General features: G+C 41.6%; 3 protein-coding genes across 5 annotated transcripts; 2 read left to right on the top strand and 1 right to left on the bottom strand.

Annotated features, from left to right (window-relative positions):
- Positions 1-617: 617 nt before the first annotated feature.
- MRPL32 (mitochondrial ribosomal protein L32) lies at positions 618-4,781 on the bottom strand. The gene is made up of 3 exons (XM_035319181.1): positions 4,671-4,781; positions 4,162-4,343; positions 618-3,600 (listed from the first exon to the last, which is right to left on the bottom strand). The coding sequence occupies exons 1-3, from the start codon at positions 4,771-4,773 to the stop codon at positions 3,346-3,348; spliced, it is 540 nt and encodes a 179-aa protein (XP_035175072.1). The 5' UTR covers positions 4,774-4,781; the 3' UTR covers positions 618-3,345.
- Positions 4,782-5,006: 225 nt separating this feature from the next.
- On the top strand, positions 5,007-10,360 carry PSMA2 (proteasome 20S subunit alpha 2). Its single transcript, XM_035318579.1, has 8 exons — positions 5,007-5,132; positions 6,742-6,818; positions 7,266-7,398; positions 7,778-7,900; positions 8,251-8,332; positions 9,351-9,424; positions 9,810-9,867; positions 9,950-10,360. Exons 1-8 carry the CDS (start codon positions 5,092-5,094, stop codon positions 10,064-10,066), a joined length of 705 nt encoding a protein of 234 aa, XP_035174470.1. The 5' UTR covers positions 5,007-5,091; the 3' UTR covers positions 10,067-10,360.
- Positions 10,361-12,845: 2,485 nt separating this feature from the next.
- C2H7orf25 (chromosome 2 C7orf25 homolog) lies at positions 12,846-17,180 on the top strand. Of its 3 annotated transcripts, none has more exons than XM_035319049.1 (2): positions 12,846-12,991; positions 15,556-17,180. In XM_035319049.1, exon 2 carries the CDS (start codon positions 15,572-15,574, stop codon positions 16,832-16,834), a length of 1,263 nt encoding a protein of 420 aa, XP_035174940.1. In that variant the 5' UTR covers positions 12,846-12,991; positions 15,556-15,571; the 3' UTR covers positions 16,835-17,180. The 3 variants fall into 3 exon arrangements, with proteins under 3 accessions (XP_035174940.1, XP_035174939.1, XP_035174941.1); XM_035319048.1 differs by lacking the exon at positions 12,846-12,991 and adding an exon at positions 13,549-13,603; XM_035319050.1 differs by lacking the exon at positions 12,846-12,991 and adding an exon at positions 13,802-14,225 and having other exon boundaries at positions 15,552-17,180.
- The last annotated feature ends 3,552 nt before the right edge of the window (positions 17,181-20,732 follow it).

A 20,732-nucleotide genomic window follows, 5' to 3' on the forward strand; every position in this document is an offset into this window, starting at 1 on the left:
TAGGTAAAGCTGCAATTTCAAATAAATCACCCAAAGCAAAGAGCAGAAGTACATAAATATACACAAAAGCCAGTGCCTTATTTCTCAGTATAAATCTCATTTAATTCAGTCAGAACAATGAACCACAATAAATTAGCCTGTGTCCCATAAAGAATTTCATATTTTCCTTTTTACCTAGCAAACCTAGTCTACTTGCAGATCTTTTACTTACACAATCGCAAATTTCTTCAATCTGATTTTGACTTTCATATCTCTCTAGTGAATCATTGGCTTTTGTTTTCCACCTACCAGAAATCTACACTCCTCTGCCACCTAGTGTTTAAAGTATACGGTGTATCTACCTCCAGCTCTTGCTGGCATAGTATGTTCTACACTAAATCGAAAATTTGCTATTTAAATAGGAAATTGAAGAGAAACTTGGTTTATCAACCAGTACAGATAATGTAATTCAACCCAGCCAGTGATCACTGTTACCTCTATAGATCTTAGTATGATGCAAAATCGTTTAGCAATTTGCATCCTTGTATTTTTGGACATTACATTATCTTCCTCATTCTTTCTATAATTTAAAAAAGTTATGTCACATAAAATGCTGAGAAAAAAAAACAACACCATAATTACATATAACATGTATTTAATCATATTAAATTTTCAGAAAAAAAATAATGTCTTTTTTCAGTGATATTCCTAAATGAGACAATTTTTAATCTGAGTGTAAATTGATTCCAGAATAACCATTTGTAACATCCAGCTTGCTTTTCTTAAGTTCTAGTTTACATTGTTTTGAAAATATCTGCATATATACTAGCACAATTGCAATTTATATTTTTCAAAATACCTTACAGCAGCTTTCATCTGCAAATGTAAGCACTATAAATTTTAGATCACAAGTTTAACATGAGTCACACACCCTGAGAAAATACCAGCAAGATTAGCATATCTTAATTTTGATAAAAATATTCTGGCAAAAGATTCTATTGCATATAAGCAGAGTTTATTTCAAGCAAAATATTATGCCACATTTTACATGAATTTTGGATTTTTAAAAAGAGAAATAGAGGTTTGTATGTCAGTGTTTGTAAAGCTACGCTATCAAAGTGGTCTTTCCTTTAGTCCTCCTGTTTTGAAGAAAAAAATATTGAAACTAAACTAGATTCTTCTGACTCTCACTGAAGATAATTTCTTTCTGGGAAAATTTATTGGTACTACATCAATTATATATGTATGAATCTCCAATATTTGTCTATTTTTTCATTTAGAGACCATGAATACCAGACATTTAAATGACTTTTTTCCCACATTACTCAGAAACCACTATGAAACATTATCAAGCAACTCACGCTGTGTGGATTGCACAAATGCAATACTACCATAAGCAGTATGGCTGGGAAATGAATCATTACCCAACTGTGACCCTGCAAGTACCTTAATACGTTTAAGTGCTGGCACAGCCTAACTTCACTCATGTTTCATAAGAACATCTTCACTGCTTCACAGATACTCTAAGTCAATAAACGTATGCTCTGTACTGCCAATTATAATTATTACTGCATTAGTGGAAACCATGTCCTCTCTCCTGTTTGGATATATACGTAAATAATATCCCTGTGTGTCTGAGAAATTAACCCATGACTCAACATTACAAGATATTTTTGCTTATTTCTCCACATTCATTGTAAAAACTATATATATGTAAAAAGGGACTAAAACAGCACTCTGTAATTGGTCCTATGATATGTAGGTAAACAAAACAAAAAACATTCTCCCTGAAATACATACACACCTTTCCCTTGGAACAGCAGTGTATCAGCTTGGCTAACCTTACCTCCAATATGTCAGTCTTATCCTTTCCAGCTCTGGAAAAATCAAGCCTTCCATTCTGCATCCTGCTTGCCACTTTTTATTGACTTAAGTTCTAAGAAGTGAGAAACAGACAGGACTGGGACAAATCCTGTTTGGACAAATAGAAAAGGACTTAGGTATTTTGCTTGGATACTGTCACCTGAATTGCCTCAATTTATACTTATCAACATTCATTATTTTGATAGACTATGGAGGACATATAACATTGCTGCTAACATCTGTTCCTACTTTCCTGCCAAAACATGGAATACAAAGTGAGGAAAGAAGCGAAGCCTGTCAGCACACACTAGCCCTGGCGTAATTTTAAATAGGCTCAGCCATGCTCAAGTGAAGGCTATTCAGGAAAGCGTGGTCCTGCCTCTCCGCCTGCATTCCTACTCCCCACATTGACAGTTTTCAGACCCTGGCACAAGCTACAGGGAGCCAATAAAAAAACAAACCGTGTAAAACCCTTGAATATTTTTTTTTATCAGCATGGATTCCCAAAACAGGGAAGTGGAAGAGTACAGGGTCAAATAGGTGACTAATTAAAACTAATCTTAACCTCTAATGCTAATGGTTTACAACTGGATGGCTAAAGCTGAAGCGGAAACACACAGCTAGCTGCTGTAGCTGCAGCACTGGAGTGAGTACCCACGGACAGCAGAGGTATCCCCACTCTGCAGAGGACACAGGACAGGAAGTCATGCTGTTCTTTGCAGTTTTCCACACACGTTACTGGGAACGGCCGCAAATGATCAGCTTTGACCTTCATAAAACTTACAGATTGCCAGTCATTAGATCTCAGTTTGCTACTTCACTCAAAGAATCACAGTGGGGGAGGTGGGGAGAGCATGGCTGTCTTTCTTTAAAATAGATTACTTGGTATCCTGACAACAGAGAGAATAAATAACGTTCAGTGTGGTACCAAAAGAGCAAAGAACACTTGTAAACCGTTGTTTTACTCAAAAACAGAAATAACAATGAGAATCTCAAACAGCAGCATTGTGGAGAGATCTACGCAGACTCTATTACAAGACATGGAAATTACCGGGTAACTGCCCTTTTCCTCAGAAATATCTTTTGTCTGTAACCAGCATTGGTTTAAAAGTGTTTTTTGTTGTTGTTGATTTTTTAAGACCAGGAGCCAAAACCAGAAAGCAGATTTCTCTAGGAAACTTTATATACTTTATTTTACATCCATGAATGTTTTTCCTTTGTTAGAAAAAAAAAAAGTTACTTACAAAACCAGCGTATATTAACATACAAAATAGTCACTGTACTGTATGCAGATATCCAAATCCAAGATAGGTCCTGGCTTCTCTTTAGTTGTTGACTGTTATGGTGTATCACTGAGAAGTATTTCCCACTGCATGCTATAGAAGCAACACCGTGCGACATAAAACGTGATTTGAGCAGACTTGCCAAAAGTTCATACATTTTTTTGTATCGGCATTGATTAAACAAGGAAAACATTCTTGAAAAACTCGAGCTTTCTCACTGTTAATTTTGAGTAAACCACAACGGACGCTTCCTGGCTCTTTCAACGATCCGCTTGCCTTCGTCTTTTTCTGTGGGGTTTTCTCCCTCGTATAAGACTACAGTCTCTACAGTAGGAGCATTAAATGGTCCTCCTTCCTTTTTACCCATTTCCTTCCGTATCTGCCGAGTTTCTGCTTTGACCTGTGCATAACAATAGCCACACAGGACATGCTTCTCTTTCAAGTTTCCACACTCAGGACAAACATCTATGTTTCTCTACAAAAAAATAAATAAATAAATAAATAAAAGTGAAAAATAGAAAATTTTACAATATGAACAACAAAAAAGAAACAGGGAGCAATCACAAGCGATTAATAAATATGAAATACCAGGAAAATTCAATTGCCTTTTCAGAATTTATTATTTTATCCAGTCCTTTTTTTCAGCTATGTATTGCTGTATCAGATGCTTACTACTAAAAATAGCCCATGAAATCAATATGTAAATCCTTATGCCTATTGACATTTGGAAGGATGAAGACCTATCAAGCCATTTAGATGCACAGAAAATATAGGTATTTCTACCTATAGTAGCCATATAGCTAGAATCCACATTTATAAACAACTTCCAGAAAACTTTCTTCAGTCTGTACTGGCCATTATGATTCTCTCAAGTGAGATTATATATGATATATATGATCATGAGGAGATGTACAAAGGATTCTGTAAATGAGATTAAAAATCACTGTCACAAATCTTACTCCAGCATGTTTGTTCACTGTTAATCAAATTACTTGCACTGAATATGATGGAAAGCACACACAGAGTTGCTGATTACCTTTATTTTTATGAGATTTGTAGGATTTCTCCGCCGGCAGCGGTTCACTTCAATGGTACGCCTTTTCTTGGGCGCTGCCATCCACAAGATGCTGCCCAAGAGGCCTGGCACCTCACTGCCTTCTCTGGGGTCTTCTGCTGGCTCTGGGAGACAAGCAGGACCTTGGACAGCTAGTGCTGGCCCTGAAGGACAAAAATCATGGAATCAATAAGGTTGGAAGAGACCTCCAAGGTCATCTGGTCCAACCACCCCCCTACCACCAATGTCACGCGCTACACCACGTCCCCAAGCACCACGTCCAACCTTTCCTTGAACGCCCCCAGGGACGGTGACCCCACCACCTCCCTGGGCAACCCGTCCCAACGCCTGACCGCTCTTTCTGAGGAGAAATGTCTCCTCATTTCCACCCTGACCCCCCCCGGCACAAGGTGCGGCCATTCCCGCTGGCCCTACCACTGCTATCCTCCCGCCTCCCCCCAGCCGCCGCGGAGCAGGGGCGGTGCGCGCACCCCACTGCGGCGCGCGTGCCCCCACGCCGCGCAGCAGCCGGCCCCAGCAGTGCCGCAGGAGGCCGCGCAGCCCCAGCAGCGGAGCGCCGTGCAGCGCCGCCATGCCTGCCGCAGGAGGAGGGGGGAGGCCGCTCCCGCCGCTGAGCCTCCTGGGAAAGCGAGTGCGGCGAGCGCGTCTCGGCGTAACAACGGCAGGGGCCGGGACTTCAAGACCCAGCGTGCCCTGCGGCCACCAGCATGCTGAGGAGGTGAGGTTGGAAGACTTCAACCCCCGACGTGCCTCGCGGCGAGCCTCGTCGCTCATCGCTCCCTTGTCCCCCCTCCCCTCCGCCAATCAGCGCTGCCGCCGGCGGGGCGGGCGGGCAGAACGCGCTTGCGCAGAAGGAGCGGGCGGAGGGGGAGCTGAGGGGCTGGCCCCAAAATGGCGGAGCGCGGCTACAGCTTCTCCCTCACCACCTTCAGGTGCCCGCCGGGACCCGCCGGGACGGGACGGGACGGGACGGGACAGGCGGGGGCGGGCGGGGGGCAGGAGCACGGGGGGGCGGCGGTGAGGGGCAGCAGGCCGCAGCGGGCGGGGGAAGGCCGCAGTGGGGCTTTGCAGAGTCATGGCGGGGGGCCCGGGGATCCCGGTCGTGTGGGGGCGGGCGGGCGGTGCTACCGGGCTGCTGCCTGCTAGGCGTTATCCTAACGCACGCACTTCGGGTGAGCTGAAGGAAAAGACGGCTGTTCTCCGTTTCGATGAGGCTGTTATCGAGAACTGTATTATGAACGCGCAAAAAGAGAAATTGAAAGTAGGCCTTTGGGTTTTGCTAAAGTGCCGCCGTAATCTCAGAGGACAGTGCTCTGTAACTGCAAAGCAGCTCACTGAGGTGTCGTTGCGGTTAAGCAAACAGTGCAGTTCAGTCTGAAAGTGAAAAAGAAGGTAAAAGAATCTTCCTAATGGATGGATTCAGCCCATCGTACCAAAGTGGGCTGAATCCGTTATTAGCTCTTGTACCTCCCTTAGGAAATCAATTCCAAACTTGTTTTCCTTTGTAGAGCCACTAGTGCTGTGAAACCATTTGGTTTTGTATCCGTGTGGAAGAGATATCAACTGCGTATGCTATTCCTCATTTGCATATTTCATGTGCTGAGAATAATTTAATTTAGCTTATGCTAGGATTTAAAATATTCTAATGTTGTGGATATTTTGATTCTGGTATGGGAAACTTGTTCTAGTTCATTGGTATTTTGTGAGGGAGGAGCTAGAATTATTGCTGTCACCCACATTTACATAGCGTACAAATAACTGCGCTGATTACTGCATGCTTTGTTTATCTCTTCTAAGCACAGAAGCGCAGCATCTTTTATTTTGATTGTGCATTTACTAAAAGAGCAGCGTCAGAAGTGTTGTCAGAATTGTTTGTCCAATGAGTGACTGGTGCTGTGCTGTCCTCTTCCATGGAGATAGAGCTTGCACCTTGTTTTGGATGAGTTACTTAAACAGTCTGACACCTGCTGCTCTGTTTGGATGGTTCTGCATCTGTTAGCAGAGCAGTGTGGATCGTTAAAGCAAGATGCAGGAATCCCTGGAGGAACTGTTTCCATCTTGTGTCATTGACCTGTTGTGTGCTCATCAGAGAAAACGAATAGCCGTGGTTTGCTTGTACCTTTCAGCAGTGAACGTCACTGTTCTGAAAATTCTTGCAAACCACATGTATAACGCCATTTCAGTGGAAATTTGTGACATGTTGTGAAGATCCCTCCTCCAAGTGAGAAACTTAGTTTAAATGGTACAAAGTTGGAGAACTGCATTGCAATCAGTACTTCCTATACAAGAGCGTTGTTTTTCATTTGGGTTATAAGCAGGTGCTGTGTGAGTATCATGGTAGCACCACGCAGCAAACTTTTAAAAGAACCTGCCTGGTTCTTTTAAATGAATCTTCAGTTTTATTTATTTATTTATTAAAGTATGATTAGAGTATGGAGATGCTAGGTGTAAAGAGGTTAAAGAAGAAAATTAACATCAGATCACTGCAGGAAATATTTGAGCCTATCAGAATGATGGTATTTATTGCATTTTGCTTTTCAGTCCTTCTGGGAAACTTGTCCAGATTGAATATGCTTTGGCTGCAGTGGCTGCAGGAGCTCCATCGGTTGGGATCAAAGGTATGTTGGGAACATAACTACATTAGTGGATGGTTCTATTATAAAGAAGGGAAACGTAGAGCTTCATTCTAGAAGAGGATTGCTAGGGTGATACTGGGCAGGCACAACTGGCAGAAATAAATATCTTTGATTTGAAGTGTTCCTTAAGTAAATAACTCTAGCTGTGTTCATACATAGATACTACACGTAAAGTTACTTCAACTGCTCAATTATTACTACGTGCTTTAGAATCTTTGAAATGGGATGATGGGAGCTGTGCTGATTATTCAAAATGGGAAACAGTATGTTGGGTGGGCTCCTTAAATAATCTCTGTTTAACACAACTGTAAACTTGAAAGATTTTTTTAAAGGGAGGTGCAAAATTATTTGTTCCAACAAACCTGTTCTGTGCTTCAACTGTTTTTTATAATTTTTGTTTAATACGGAAAAAATCTTGTTCCTTTCTAGCTGCAAATGGAGTGGTGTTGGCAACTGAGAAGAAGCAGAAATCCATCCTTTATGATGAAAGGAGTGTTCACAAAGTAGAACCAATTACCAAACATATAGGTTTAGTGTATAGCGGTATGGGTCCAGATTACAGGTAAATAAAAAAAAATATGCTTGGTCATCATTTAGATACATTTTTCTAAGTATATAGCATAATATTATGTTGTGTTACACTGTATATGAAATTTACGTTCTGTTTAAGGTTAACTTAATATACGAATTTCCTTGGCAAATGCATTTATATCTAAAAAAAGAACGTGGAATGAACAGCAATGTAATTCAACCTTAGTTTCAATTGAGGTACTTCAGAGATTACCCAGTTGATAAAGATAACCCAATATGATCTGTGTTTTTGTACATTGGTTTTATGTCAGATGTGTAATTCCTTAGCCTAATATTTGTTATGATTTTTCAGTTCTAGTTGTAACAAATAGTTGGATTTTTTGATATAATAATTCTGTCTTTGTTTTTAGAGTACTTGTGCACAGAGCTCGGAAGCTGGCCCAGCAATATTACTTGGTTTATCACGAGCCCATTCCAACAGCTCAGCTAGTACAAAGAATTGCTTCTGTGATGCAGGAATATACACAGTCTGGGTATGCAGTTTTCTGAAGTTTGAAGCTGTTTAGAAAGATTGAGTTGTTTAAATGTCAGGTATGACAACTACCTGATGATTAATTTTTTACCTGTTAAAAACATGGGTAGTGTTTTGCTGGAGAATACTCACAGAAAGTGGGCGAGTGAGAGGAGCAGTAACAGACTGGGTGAGATAGTCATCGTATCTTGAATGCAGACATACTGACTAGTCAGTCATGATCACAGCTCTGGGTTGTTGGGAGGCCTGTGGGGGAAGGTTAACAGATCCAATTGGTGTTCACTGAGAAAAATTATAAATTTTTTTTGCCAATTGTGAGGCTTTTTTTTTTTTTTTTTTTTTTGCCTGTAGAGGTGTTCGCCCATTTGGTGTATCACTGCTAATATGTGGCTGGAATGAGGGGCGGCCCTATTTGTTTCAGTCGGATCCATCTGTAAGTATCTTATATTTGTAAATTCCAACTATTTTTATATGACATCTAAAACTTTGTATGTGATTATGAAATAGTTTCTGTGATGAGAAGAATGTGGAACCAGAAGAAAAGATCTCTTATCCCAACTTCAGAAGTCAGAATAATTCTACTTCACTAGGTGTTGGGATCAAGCCTGGAATTCTGGCCTCTGTGCCAAAGGAAATGTAGGAATGTAGGAAGTGGGTAGCATCTGCTCGTTCTGTGTCTCCATGTTCTGAAGTGCATGAGGAATAGCAGCAGTTTCTGAAAGAGATCACCATCCCTTTTCATCCTTTCCCACCTACTTGGAAGTAACAGTGAGAGTCTGGCATCCTGCAGCAGGTACCTGTGTTTTGACCACTTACGCTGCTCAAACTGAGCACTCTGAGTTATAGCACTTTACATCAGAATAAAAAATTGGTTGCTCTACTGATACTTGATAACTCTCAGAAATTTGAGCTGCTACCTGATGTTAAATGTAAAAAGCAAAATGCAGTTACCTTGTGTAATCAGCCTGATTGAGGCGTAGAACTCTTGATGCTCTTGATGGTCTTTGTGCAATAAGAGCGAATAGGAGTGATGGCTAAATAACGTACTAGTAGGTAAGATAAACCAGATGTAAACAAGTTGTTCACATTACTTAGTCTTAAAAAAGAAAAAGGGGGGGGGACCAGGGTGAGCCTAAAGAAAGAACTGACTGTTCATACTCAAGTATGAGCATATATTTCTGTTCAAGGAATCCCAAATCAAACTATGCTAAGACCTTACTAAATCTATCTTTCAAAGCAGTGGGAGGATGAAAATAGGTGGGACTCTATACAAATATGTTTTCATGGTATATGTTTCCATATCAAATTCATCTGAGTGTGACCTAAAATAATGTCATATATTGTCATAACATCCAATATTTTCATAATTGCTTCTGTTTCTTTTACCAAGAAGTCAAATAAGTTTTTGACTAAGTTACAGAGAAAAATTCAATGTATTGTTGCTTTTACAGGGAGCTTACTTTGCTTGGAAAGCAACAGCAATGGGAAAAAATTACGTCAATGGGAAAACGTTCCTTGAGAAAAGGTAATATATTTGATACGTGTCTAAAAGGATACTATCTGTTTTGTTCAGATTCAGGTAAAACAGATGAGGCAAAAAATATTTTGAAGTACCAGAATGAAGTTTTAAAATATTTAAAATATGATGCTTCTAATTTCCTTATTTAAATATGCACGTGAAATTTTCTTGAACTTTAGTGTGTATGACAAAATAATCCATTGCAAATAACAGAACATTAGCATATTTGCAGAACAAGTAGTGAAATAGATTAATCTTCAAAATCATTATTTGTATTTTTTAAAATAACAGTACTTACAAATACTATTTGTATGAAAAATTTACCAGTCTTTGGGTTTTTGGAGGCTCTGGGTGCACTGTCTCGTTGAAATATATGATGATCTTTTTACAGATACAATGAAGATTTGGAGCTTGAAGATGCCATTCATACAGCTATCTTAACACTAAAGGTTAGCAAAATATTTAAGAAATGTGTTTCTCACTGATACGACATCATTGCCATGATTCACTGAACTGTATTTCCTTTAACAGGAGAGCTTTGAAGGGCAAATGACAGAAGACAACATTGAAGTTGGCATCTGTAATGAAGCTGGTTTTAGGAGGCTAACTCCAACTGAGGTTAAGGACTACTTGGCTGCAATAGCCTAGTAGAAACCAAGCAAGACTGTGTGAATTCACACAGTGAATTTTTAATTTTGGCTCCTTAAACGTTTTTGTTTGCAGTTTTTGCATACTTATTTCTACATGGTTTGTCTGGACAGATTTTTTTAAATATCATGGGTGCAGATGCAAGGATCCTAATATTGTAATACACGGAATCTTATTACAGGTAATTCTTTCCCTTGACATATGGAATATTTGTACACAAAATACTGTACAAAATGTAAATGAACACTCAAAAAGACTAAAGAATAAAACTTGAAGGCCACTGTTCTGGGGGAAGGTGTCTGTGTGTCTTTTTAATTATAGCTTCTGAACGTAAAGCTGAGGTTTGGGTATCTGTATCACTGAGGAAAATTAATTTTCCACACACTAGCCATCATGAACTGATATTAGACCTTCTCTTAAAGAACGTTTAAATTCTGAGTGGACAAAATATTTTTTTTTTACTGTGTGGAATTGTGTTTTGAATTCTAAGTAACTTCTGAAAATGGGTTTTCCAATGTAAAAGATTGTGTACTTTTACAAAGATGCAGAACAGTCTTCCATGTGGGGTATAAAATGTGATCTACTTGAACAGCTCTGCTCTTGACCTTCTAGAATTGTCTCGGTCTTTATGTCTCAAGATTATTATTTTTTTTTAACCTGGGTAATTTCCATGTCCCTAGACATAGGAATTTTTCAATCCTGAAGTACTGTTAGAAATAATGGAAGCAAATGCTACTGGCTGAATACTAAATGCAGTTACCAACATCAGTAAAAAATCAGTAGGATGTACAAAGCAAAATGAGAATATGTAATAATTTATCCCCCGAATTGTGCTGAAGTATATTTCAGCTTGCAAGATAACTAAAGGTGCAGCAATGAAAAGAGCACTTAATTTATGCACGGCTACTTTTAAAAGTACAGAACTAGATGCTTGAACATTATTTGTGGGTGTACATACAGATACAGTTTTTACATGCTCAATGTCTGTAAGGTTATGTAGAAATGAAAAACCCTAAGAGGATAAATATATATTCTTTTTAAAGCAGAAATCTGGTCTGGAGCCATTCAACAGTAACTGGTAATGAAATGGAAGCTGGGATAGCTGGATCAGTCTGCTTCTATGCCAGGATAATCACATACAGGAGCAGCCTGACAGGTTAAATGTTAGCCAGCCATTAACCAATGAAGAAAATAAAAAGTATGAGTTAGTCTGCAGAACGTGACGTATAAGCTAATTGATCTGTTCCATGTTGATGTTATGTTATTAGGCAAATAAGAATTTCTGAAGCATGCCATGAATTAAGTTTTATTTCATAATGTTAGAAATAAAAACTATGTACAAATGGTTCATTTTTTTTTTTTAACTGAAAACCAATCCATGCTCTGGTTATTCTTCTTAGAGTCAGTGAGCAGCTAGTCAGAACTGGAAATGGAGATTTTATATTGCTAGACTCTTAATTTAGGTTTCCGTAATAATTCAGTAAAGCAGAATGCCACTTGAATATTTATATGCCTTCAGTCAATTTAGTGCTATATGAATATTTAAAGGAGTTTTGTATGTGAAAAAATGAAGTTAGGTATAACTTCTTTATACTCAGATGATTACACTTACAGAATTGTGACTAAATTTTATCTGTTATTTAAAGAGAACCTTTAAAATACAGGAAACTAATTTCCATCTTCTTCCACTCTAAAATCCCTGTAATTTTAGAAACAGTAATTTTAATTTGGAGATGTACTTCTCAAATAATAAAATCAAATTAGTTGTGAGAGGTGCAACAGAGTAGCAAATTATATAGTGTGGCTATGGTTATTTTCAAAACGTGCACTTATGTGATATTAGCTTTTAGTTTTTGTAAAACCTATTTTACTGCATAAAGAGAGGTCAAGGGGGAGTAGAGTGGACAAAATTCATTAATAAGATGACAAAACGTTATTTTAAGGCTTTGACTCACATTTCGTGGTCTGTTTATTTATTTGTCTTGTTCCTAATGCAGTCATCTGAAGAGATGCCAGTCAGTTAATGTTCTTGGATTTGGATTTGCCTTGGAAGATGATCTGCTCTGAGGGAATCAAGATAGCATGACACTGATGTGAACACAATTTCCTTGGGCTTTATTTTGGTAGTCTGATCAGGATCTAAGACCATTCACGATGCTATCACCATTTCAGTGAGTCTGTTACTTTGAGTAGACAGAAGTTACAGGTGCGGTAAGCCCTTCAAACTGTGCTTTTGGCTTGCTGTTGTGTGGCAGAATCTGGTGAAATGACCTCTTAGAAAGGGCTGCTCGCTGTAGGCGTCTTCCATGAATTAAATCAACAGCAGCAGGTGGGCCGAAGGCAGTGCCACTGGTGCCGTAGCACAGAGAAGGGCTGGAGGCCGTGTCAGGTTTGCTCAGTGGCTGAAGAACCATGCAGGTAGGCAGTGACTCAGGGCAAGGAAGGAGCGCTGCTCGGCACCAAATGCCTGAGTGTGGAAGGAGCGTTGCTCGCACTGCACGCCAAATACATTTGTTATTGGAGCTTCATGGACTGAAACGTGGTCACTCCCTCCCCTCTGAAATCACTGCCCAAAGCTGACTTGCGAGGGGAGCGGGAGGCTGCGGCACGCACCAGAGCAAGGAGCTGCAGGGGCTGAAATCCCGAAGGAACACATCCCCGCCTCGTGCTCATGGAGCACCTTAAACAAAACCTTTAGGGGTAAAAAACGAAACCCCACCGCGGCCGAGGATCGCATCCCCTCCGCCTGCTGGCCGGCTGGGGCCGGGGACACGGCGAGGCGGGTGCCGCGGCTGTCCCCGCCCGGCCGCCCCGGGGGAGGCGCGCTGGGGCCGGGCCGAGCCGAGCTGTGCCACGCCGGGCCGGGCCGGGCTGTGCTGGGCCGCCTCCTGCCGCCGCTTGGGGGAAGGCTGTGGCCGCCGGGCCGTGAGTACGGGCTGCGGGCCGCCGGGAGGGCGCGGGGAAGCGCGGGGCGGAGAGCAGGGAGCGCCATGGTGCTGGCGGGGAGGGGGGGACACGGGGCCCGGGCCCTCCGCGGTCGATACGGCCGCTGCCGGGGGGGGGGGGGGGCCGGGGGGCCCCCCCCCGGCCCCCCCGCCCCGCCCGGCCCGGCCCGGCCGCCCCCCCCCGGGGGCGCCTCCGGGCCGGCCCCCGGTGCTGCCCGGCTCGGCCCTGCCGTGAGGGGCCGGGGGATAGCGCTGCCCACACTCAAGATGGCGGCACGACCGCCCCGGCGCCGCTCTCACGTGATGGCGGCGGGGGCTGCGGGGGGGCGCCCTCAAATGGAGGCTGCCTGAAGGGGCGGCTGATCGCCAGCGGCGGCAGCCGTGGTCTCTTTTCGTCGATTTTTTTTTTGCGTTTAAAAACTTGTCAGCTTCGTTTTGAGCACTTAAAAATCTGCAGAAATTGCAGGTGCTGTAGTGAGTACTTGCAGCTTCTACAAATCTAGTAGCTGCCGTGGTGAGAGGTTCTGAGGTAGCATCTATGGGTTTTACTCGTTCCTAAGAACAAACTAGTGGCAATGGCTTACCGTTGCAGGCAAACATACAGTGAACTGCTATTACTGTAACAAATACAAAATATAAAATACCCAGGGATGTGACCTATTGCTGCCAGTGCAGGACAGGTTGAGCAGGGAGCTCCCAGTGCCCCTGCCTGCCCTCAGAGGCAATCTGTGGGAGCCGGGCATGGGGAAGGCGCTTCATGCAGGCCAGACCTTCACCCCGACAGCATGGCTGTTTGAGTCCCAGAGCTTGTCCTGTTTCTTAAGAATCAGGTGAGGATACCAGATGCAACAGATAGCGAACTCTTTGCAAAACCACGTGGTGTTGTGCCAGCTGGTCGTGCAAGAGCAGGTGAGGACTGGAGGTGGTTAGCAGTGGAAGTACCTTCACAATGGTGCCGAAGCATTACTGACAGAATTGTGGCTTTCTTGCTCTTACTTGGTAGCCCTGAAGGTGCAATTCTGGGAGACTGGGAAGAAAATGTATTGCACTGACACATGAGAGGTGCTTCAGGAAAGTGCCAAAGGAAAAACTCTGCCTTTTAGTGCCCACAAGTTCTGGCTGTACAGAATGGCTGCAGAGGGCAAGAGGTGATCAAAGCAAAAGTTTCAGAAGGCATGAGCTATATTTAATTTCCACATAAGTGAGTCAGAGTGCTGTCCTGGCAGGAATAGGGAAAAGATTCCCTTTAGGCAGTGAAAGGATTAAAGACTGAACCTGTCTGGTTGGGATTTTGGGGGGAAGGACTGAGGTAATTGGTGTTTTCTGACCCTGAAGAGAGTCATAAGGTTATGTAGAAAGACCTCTGACACTTTGGTTGACAAGAAAGGGAAGACTTTGGTGATACTAATTATTGAATGAGCCAGTAGGAGTTCATAGTAACTGTATTTTAATTGTGCATAATACAAATGTGATCTACGCTTCATAATAAAGCCAGCTCCCAAAGCAGTAATGGCAGAGTCTTTTATAGGACCCAGGCTGCATCCTTTTGCTCATTTTCATCTGAAGTCTTTGCCATGTCTTTTAATACCAATTTACTTCAAAGTGCAGTTTAGGTAAAAATTACTGGCACATGTGTTAATACTTGTAGTTGGGAGTGAAAAAGGATTAATTTTACTCTTCATAGTGGCAATTACTGTGTGTCTTTTAAAAAAATGATTTTTTGCTGTGGTGTTTAATCTTACATTTTTCAAATAATTAAGCAATTCCTATAATTATACTTAGGAAGACGTACTGAGTAGCGTTGATGGGACAGGAATGAATTTATCTGATACTACACAATAAATCTTTGTTAGAGCTAGAGAACAGAAATTTCCAGATCCTCCTGGCTTTAGAATTATAAATTATAGTTTGTCATTATGCCATGTAACATTGAAGTTTTGCCAGGGGATTGTTACTGGCTCATTCAGGGAATTGCATAGTGTAAGCTGGAAGTTGGGAAGGATAGAAGTATGCAACTCGGAATTGTAAAATACAGTGGGCATCTTCTATGCTACGTAAAAATACTAGCAGGGCAGCCGTCTTAGTAAGTCTGCAAGCATGGTAGGTGGCTCCTATTATAATGGTAACTGTTGCATGAGGGAGAAAAAGATCTGCTTATGCCATTAACAGGATTTCTAATTTTGCTCTGAGTGGCAACTTCTGCAAATGAACTTTGAGCGCTGAGATCCCTTTGAGTGGCTCTGTGATGGGCTCAGATGTGAGGAGAAAGATGATCTTGCAAGGTGTCTGTGGAGACTTGAGTGCTGCTGTTCTTCCTTGCTGAGAACTAAGATCTTTTAGTTTGGATCCCCAGAGGTGAAGGCGAGGAACTGAATACTTTGGTGGGACGTGGGTGGAGGTTCCTGATGCTTGTGCTTCAGGGTACGTGTAGCTGTTGCACTACACCTACTGCTAAGTTCCAATGTTTCCTGTTGCAAAGACCTCTTGATTATCTTTATCCTTAACCATGCCATAACAGTCTTCTCTTTTGCTTTTATCTGATAGGAATAATGTTTCCAATATGTCTGTGCAGACTCTGCTTTGTGAAAGAATTGCTGTTGCCAAAGAACTGATCAAGAGAGCAGAAGCCCTCTCCAAGTCCCAGAAAAGGAGAATAGAAGGTGGGGCAAAACTATGTGGCAAACTGAAGGCTGAGTTAAACTTCTTACACAAGGTGGAGGCAGGGAAGGTGGCCGTTAAAGAATCCCATCTGCAGAGTACAAACCTTACCCATCTTGAAGCCATTATCCAGTCAGCAGAGAACCTGGAGGATGTTGTCAGTGTCCTCCATGTCTTTGCTTATGAGGATAGGTTTGGAGACAAACAGACACTGGTTGTAGATGTTGTTGCAAATGGAGGTCACACGTGGGTGAAGGCCATCGGTCGGAAGGCCGAAGCCCTGCATAACATCTGGCTGGGGAGGGGCCAGTATGGTGACAAAAGTGTCATTGAGCAAGCAGAGGACTTCCTGCAGGCAAGTCGTCAACAGCCAGTGGAGTACAGCAATCCACACATAATATTTGCCTTCTACAACAGCGTCTCCAGTCCAATGGCAGAGAGACTCAAGGAGATGGGAATATCTGTGCGAGGAGACATTGTTGCTGTGAACTCGCTGGCAGAGCCCTCTACAGAAAACCAGCACCCAAGTGCCAGTGAATCAGATGAAGAAGACCTTGAACTCCTGCAGGTGACCAGAGTAGACCGGGAGAATTTAGTGGCCAGCATCGCTTTTCCTACTCAGATCAAAGTAAATGTGTGCAATAGAATTAACTTGGACATCACTACCTTGATAACCTACGTCTCTGCTCTGAGTTACGGTGGCTGCTACTTTATCTTCAAAGAAAAAGTGCTAACAGAGCAAGCGGCTCAAGAAAGGAGGGAGAGAGTCCTGCCTCAGCTGGAGGAGTTCATGCAGGGGAAAGAGCTCTTTGCGTGTGAATCTGCTGTCAGAGATTTTCAGTCTATCTTGGAAACGCTGGGAGGACCTGGGGAGAAAGAGCGAGCTGCATTGCTTGTTAAAAGAATTAATGTGGTGCCAGATCAGCCATCTGACCGTGCCTTAGGACTAGTGGCTAGTTCAAAAATCAACAGCCGTTCTCTAACCATTTTTGGGACAGGAGACACTTTAAAAGCCATCACCATGACTGCAAATAGTGGTTTTGTGAGGGCAGCAGCTAACCAAGGTGTCAAGTTCAGTGTTTTTGTGCATCAGCCCAGAGCATTGACAGAAAGCAAAGAAGCCTTTGCCACACCTTTACCAAAGAGCTGCCCACCTGATAATTGACAGAAGTCATTAAGGGAGTTGGTCACTGAATATTGCAGATGCTGCAGTGAAGGCATTTGGAGAAACAGAGGAGTCCACCCATATATCAGTGAAAACAGTAACTGTAGCAGTGGAAGGGTTCCCCAAGGGACTTGCAATATCTTTACTCAATCCTTGTTTGTTTGTTTTGTTCAGCTGGCTGTTAATTTATTTGCTAATGTAATGAGATTTCAGTAAAAATCATTGGTTGTCTTACAGTATATTCATTGTATCCATCCCTATTAAAAAAAAAAATATCAATTTAAGCACAGTTGCCTTTGTTGTTTTTGTCCTCTTCAGAGAGAATAAAGTCAGCACCTTAAATGGACTTCTCACTTTGTCTGTGGAACATGTGTCATTTATTTCACTGGTCCTATTCAACGTTGTTGACTCAGAGGTATCTCATGTAGAGATTGAGCCCTATAGAAGAGAGAAGCTTTTTAACTGCTGTTATGATTACTGGTTTTACTTGAAGTGTAGAATACATAACCATGTCCTTTTTTTTTTTTTTTTTTTTTTTTCCTAGGAGAGAGTTGTTCTTCTAATGTTGTCTTTCTAATATTTTTCCATGTGCTGTAATGGCAGCATCATCTTTGTTAATAGTTCGCCTCACGTTCCCAGTGGAAAAATACTGAGATGTCAGAGTGAACCTCTTGGCCCTGAGCTATACATTTTATCAGGTCAGTGAAAGAGACCTACTGAATATTTTATAGACTGTTGTCCAACAAGATAGCTTTATTGCGCAGCATACAGTTCAGACAAAGAACATTCTCTGACCCGTTCAGTCTAAACTTCTTTCAGCAACAAGAAATGGCTGCAGGGCGGCCCATAGCCATAGTCTCTGCCTGTCCCTTGCCATCTCCAGTATTCTGGTGTGCTTCAGCACTGGCATATACTAGTGGCACACCAGCAAAACCTCTGTCTGCTTCTTCCAGTCAAGCTAGGTTGATTGTTAAGGACCAAAAGTACACTTTTTGTGGATATGACTCTTGCGGTGGTCTGTTTTCACAATGAATGTAGGAGTTGTCACCTGTATCTGCATACTGCGCATCTTTACTTGGAACTTTTCATAACGCAGAGGGCAGTCTGTCCTTTTACAGGTGTTCAGCTTCACCTGCCCCTCATTTCAGCCAGTCACTGAGGTAATTCAGGGTTTTAGTTAAGATGGGTGAAAATGGATTTTATTTTTTGCTCTTTCAGTACCTAGTTTTCTGCCTGCCAGTTTCACAGGTATCCCTTGGTGAGTTCTAACGAAGTATCTAGTTTTTTCCTCTACTCTGATGTTGCGTGACAAAACCTCATGTCAGGATACGTGACCAAATGCATCTTTTAATTTTCCTAAAAGTTGTTTTGGAAGGAATGGAGGACCAATACAGTGAAACAACATAAATAGTACAGTATTTTGCCTGTGCAAGGGAAATGCAAGGCTACCTCTGTAGCTAACAGCACGTTCCATTGTGCAGGAAGTTAGGGAGATAGTACTTTGTCGTGGTACAATGCATTTATTACAGTGATACAAATGGCAAGAAAGGTGCATTTTTCTGCCATATGTACTCTTTCTCTGGACACCGTTCTACTGAAGGAGGTGTGAGAGTAGAAGTGGGAGAGGCCATCTAGAGCATATCAAAGGCTCATGTGTTTCAAAAGTGTTCTGTTTGATATTAGAAGTCCGGAAAGAAGGTACAAGAAACTTGATGAGTAATTTATGAACAGTAAATTTCTTTTTGTTTGCAGCTTAGAGCTTTCAGAGCTAAGGTCCCAACAGTTTACTATTTATCATGGATTAACCTGTTTTACAGTCTTACAGGATATGCTTAAAGCTAACTACATGGCATCAGTGCACTCCTGCACGATAATTCATTATGTTTTTAAAGAACTAATCCTTTGTGGTGTTTAAATCATTCATAAATTGCTTGCAGCTTTCCTACCCATGGTGATGAGGGTTTCGGACAAGTAAATGTGAGAAAGCTGCATTGTTCTTCTCCCTGTCGTGGCTCTAAGAACTGGGTTTCCACTTCTTTTTTTTCCATATCCAGTTCAACACTCACGAGTATCCTCTTGGGCACTCTCTAAAGAGTTTTTTTCCAAACCACAGATTTATGTACTGGTGGAGAAGGAGAACAGAGACTTGTATTTGTACCAGGCAGGTGAGCTGGATGAGGTATTGCAAAGCAAGTAACCTCTGCATTGCCTAGATGAGAAGTGAGTAGCATTGTTTGCTGTCGTTTTTTGCTGGTGGCTGACTCATTTTGTGCCAGCATTAAGTGCAACTCTTTAAAAGTTGCTGTATGTGGAGCCATCGTGTGGTGGTTTTCTTCATTACCAGTCGTTTTTCCCTGCTCATCAATTCTGTATTTATTTTAGAATCAGTTTTCTTTCTCCTACCAATTTCTGCCTGCCATCTGATCAGTATTTTAAGAATCTAGAAATTATATGTGTAACGCTAAGTGACCTGAGGTATTTTAATTGTTACTTTGTGTCTCCATGATGCATGGTGCCAAGTTCAGAATGTGGGCTTTACATTTTTTATATTTCTGCCTTCAGAAGTGTTCTGGCCTATTGGTCAAAGAAAGTTGCAATGCCAGCAGGCTGTATGAATTGTTTTACAAGGTAAACCCTGAAACCGAATGCTGTTTTGGTACCAAAATGTGTTTTGACTGTAATGTTTGCTGTATAATTTACCGCTTTCTAAGGTACTGACGATTGGCATATGTTAAAGGTTAACTGTGTTCCAGTTTGTGGCATTTAAAGAGCTTCTGTTTAATTTTACAAACAAGGCATTAGATGTTGGACTCTCCTTAGTTACAACTTTACAAATAAGTGATTAGAAGACACCAAATTATATTTGAAAATGAGCTGAAAAAAAAAAAAAAAGGAAATCCAGGACTGCCTATTGTTTCTTCCAATATCGCACCACTGTGCTGTCTGCACACCAGGCACTTGAGGGTGTGCAGGCTTCTCACTTGTTGCAGTGCTTTTTTTGTTTGTTTTTCCATGAAATTTTTCAGCACTAAGCTCCTTAGCAAAGAGATCCCTAAATAGTTTTGGAGAAACTTATTCTTCTGGCACTTTTTTTAAATTATTATTATTATTTTCTTCCTCCATTGCAATTTTCATTATCTGTATGTTTCTGAAGTATCTGAGGAGAGACAGCATCTCTGTTCTGTGCAGCACTCAGCCTGCTCTCTTGGCTCAACAGTAAGAACACCAAACAAGAAACGCTGCAATTGATATCAGGCAGTAGAATGTGCATGGGTATTGCACGAGAAATGAATTGGTAAGGTAATAATATGTTAATGTTTCCCATTTATGTTGTAATCCACAGTTTTATCAAAAGTAAACTTTTGGATGCATATGTGTGTGTTTAAAATTTGCAGATAAATGACTTGTTTGTCGTTGTACCTGCAAGCCATTAAATCCCTTGAAGATAGTTTTGCGTGTTGTGTAAAAGTAGTATTCTAAGGTATGATAACGGGCTAAAGAAAGTCTTGTTTTTAAACTGTCTCCTTCCACAGATGATGCCTTCAGCAGACTTAAAACAGTCTCCTGAAACCTTCTGGAGCCTGTCTGAAAAAAACTTTCACAAGCCCATTCCTTGGAAGGAACAAGGAAAGGACATACAATAATAACAAAGCTTGCATTTGCACTGACATTTTTATTTCATATTATTATGCAAGCAAAACAGCACAGGTCAACTGTGATCTAATTAAACTGTTGAAGTAAGCAAGAATTCTTGGACTGAAGGCTATGGATGCTATTTACCAACAAGCTGTGGTTTTACGAACTGCGGTGAGTTCTGCCCTGTCGTCCAGCTTGCTGCAGGCACTGTGTGTTCTTCAGTGGTGAGGTCAACTCTGCAAGTACGTGTGCCTGTTGCTTT

The sequence above is a fragment of the Oxyura jamaicensis genome, chromosome 2 (assembly GCF_011077185.1).
Source record: "Oxyura jamaicensis isolate SHBP4307 breed ruddy duck chromosome 2, BPBGC_Ojam_1.0, whole genome shotgun sequence".
In the NCBI taxonomy this organism is placed as follows: domain Eukaryota; kingdom Metazoa; phylum Chordata; class Aves; order Anseriformes; family Anatidae; genus Oxyura; species Oxyura jamaicensis.

Bases quoted from the DNA above. Each gene is read 5' to 3' on its own strand.
- MRPL32 (XM_035319181.1), bottom strand. From the start codon at position 4,773: ATGGCGGCGCTGCACGGCGCTCCGCTGCTGGGGCTGCGCGGCCTCCTG. The intron at 4,344-4,670 runs GTGCGCGCACCG...TTTGTCCTTCAG, and splicing joins GGCACGCGCGCCGCAGTGGG to GGCCAGCACTAGCTGTCCAA. The intron at 3,601-4,161 runs GTAATCAGCAAC...ATTTTTTTGTAG, and splicing joins CAAATCTCATAAAAATAAAG to AGAAACATAGATGTTTGTCC.
- PSMA2 (XM_035318579.1), top strand. From the start codon at position 5,092: ATGGCGGAGCGCGGCTACAGCTTCTCCCTCACCACCTTCAG. The intron at 7,901-8,250 runs GTATGCAGTTTT...TTTTGCCTGTAG, and splicing joins CAGGAATATACACAGTCTGG to AGGTGTTCGCCCATTTGGTG. The intron at 9,868-9,949 runs GTTAGCAAAATA...TTCCTTTAACAG, and splicing joins CAGCTATCTTAACACTAAAG to GAGAGCTTTGAAGGGCAAAT.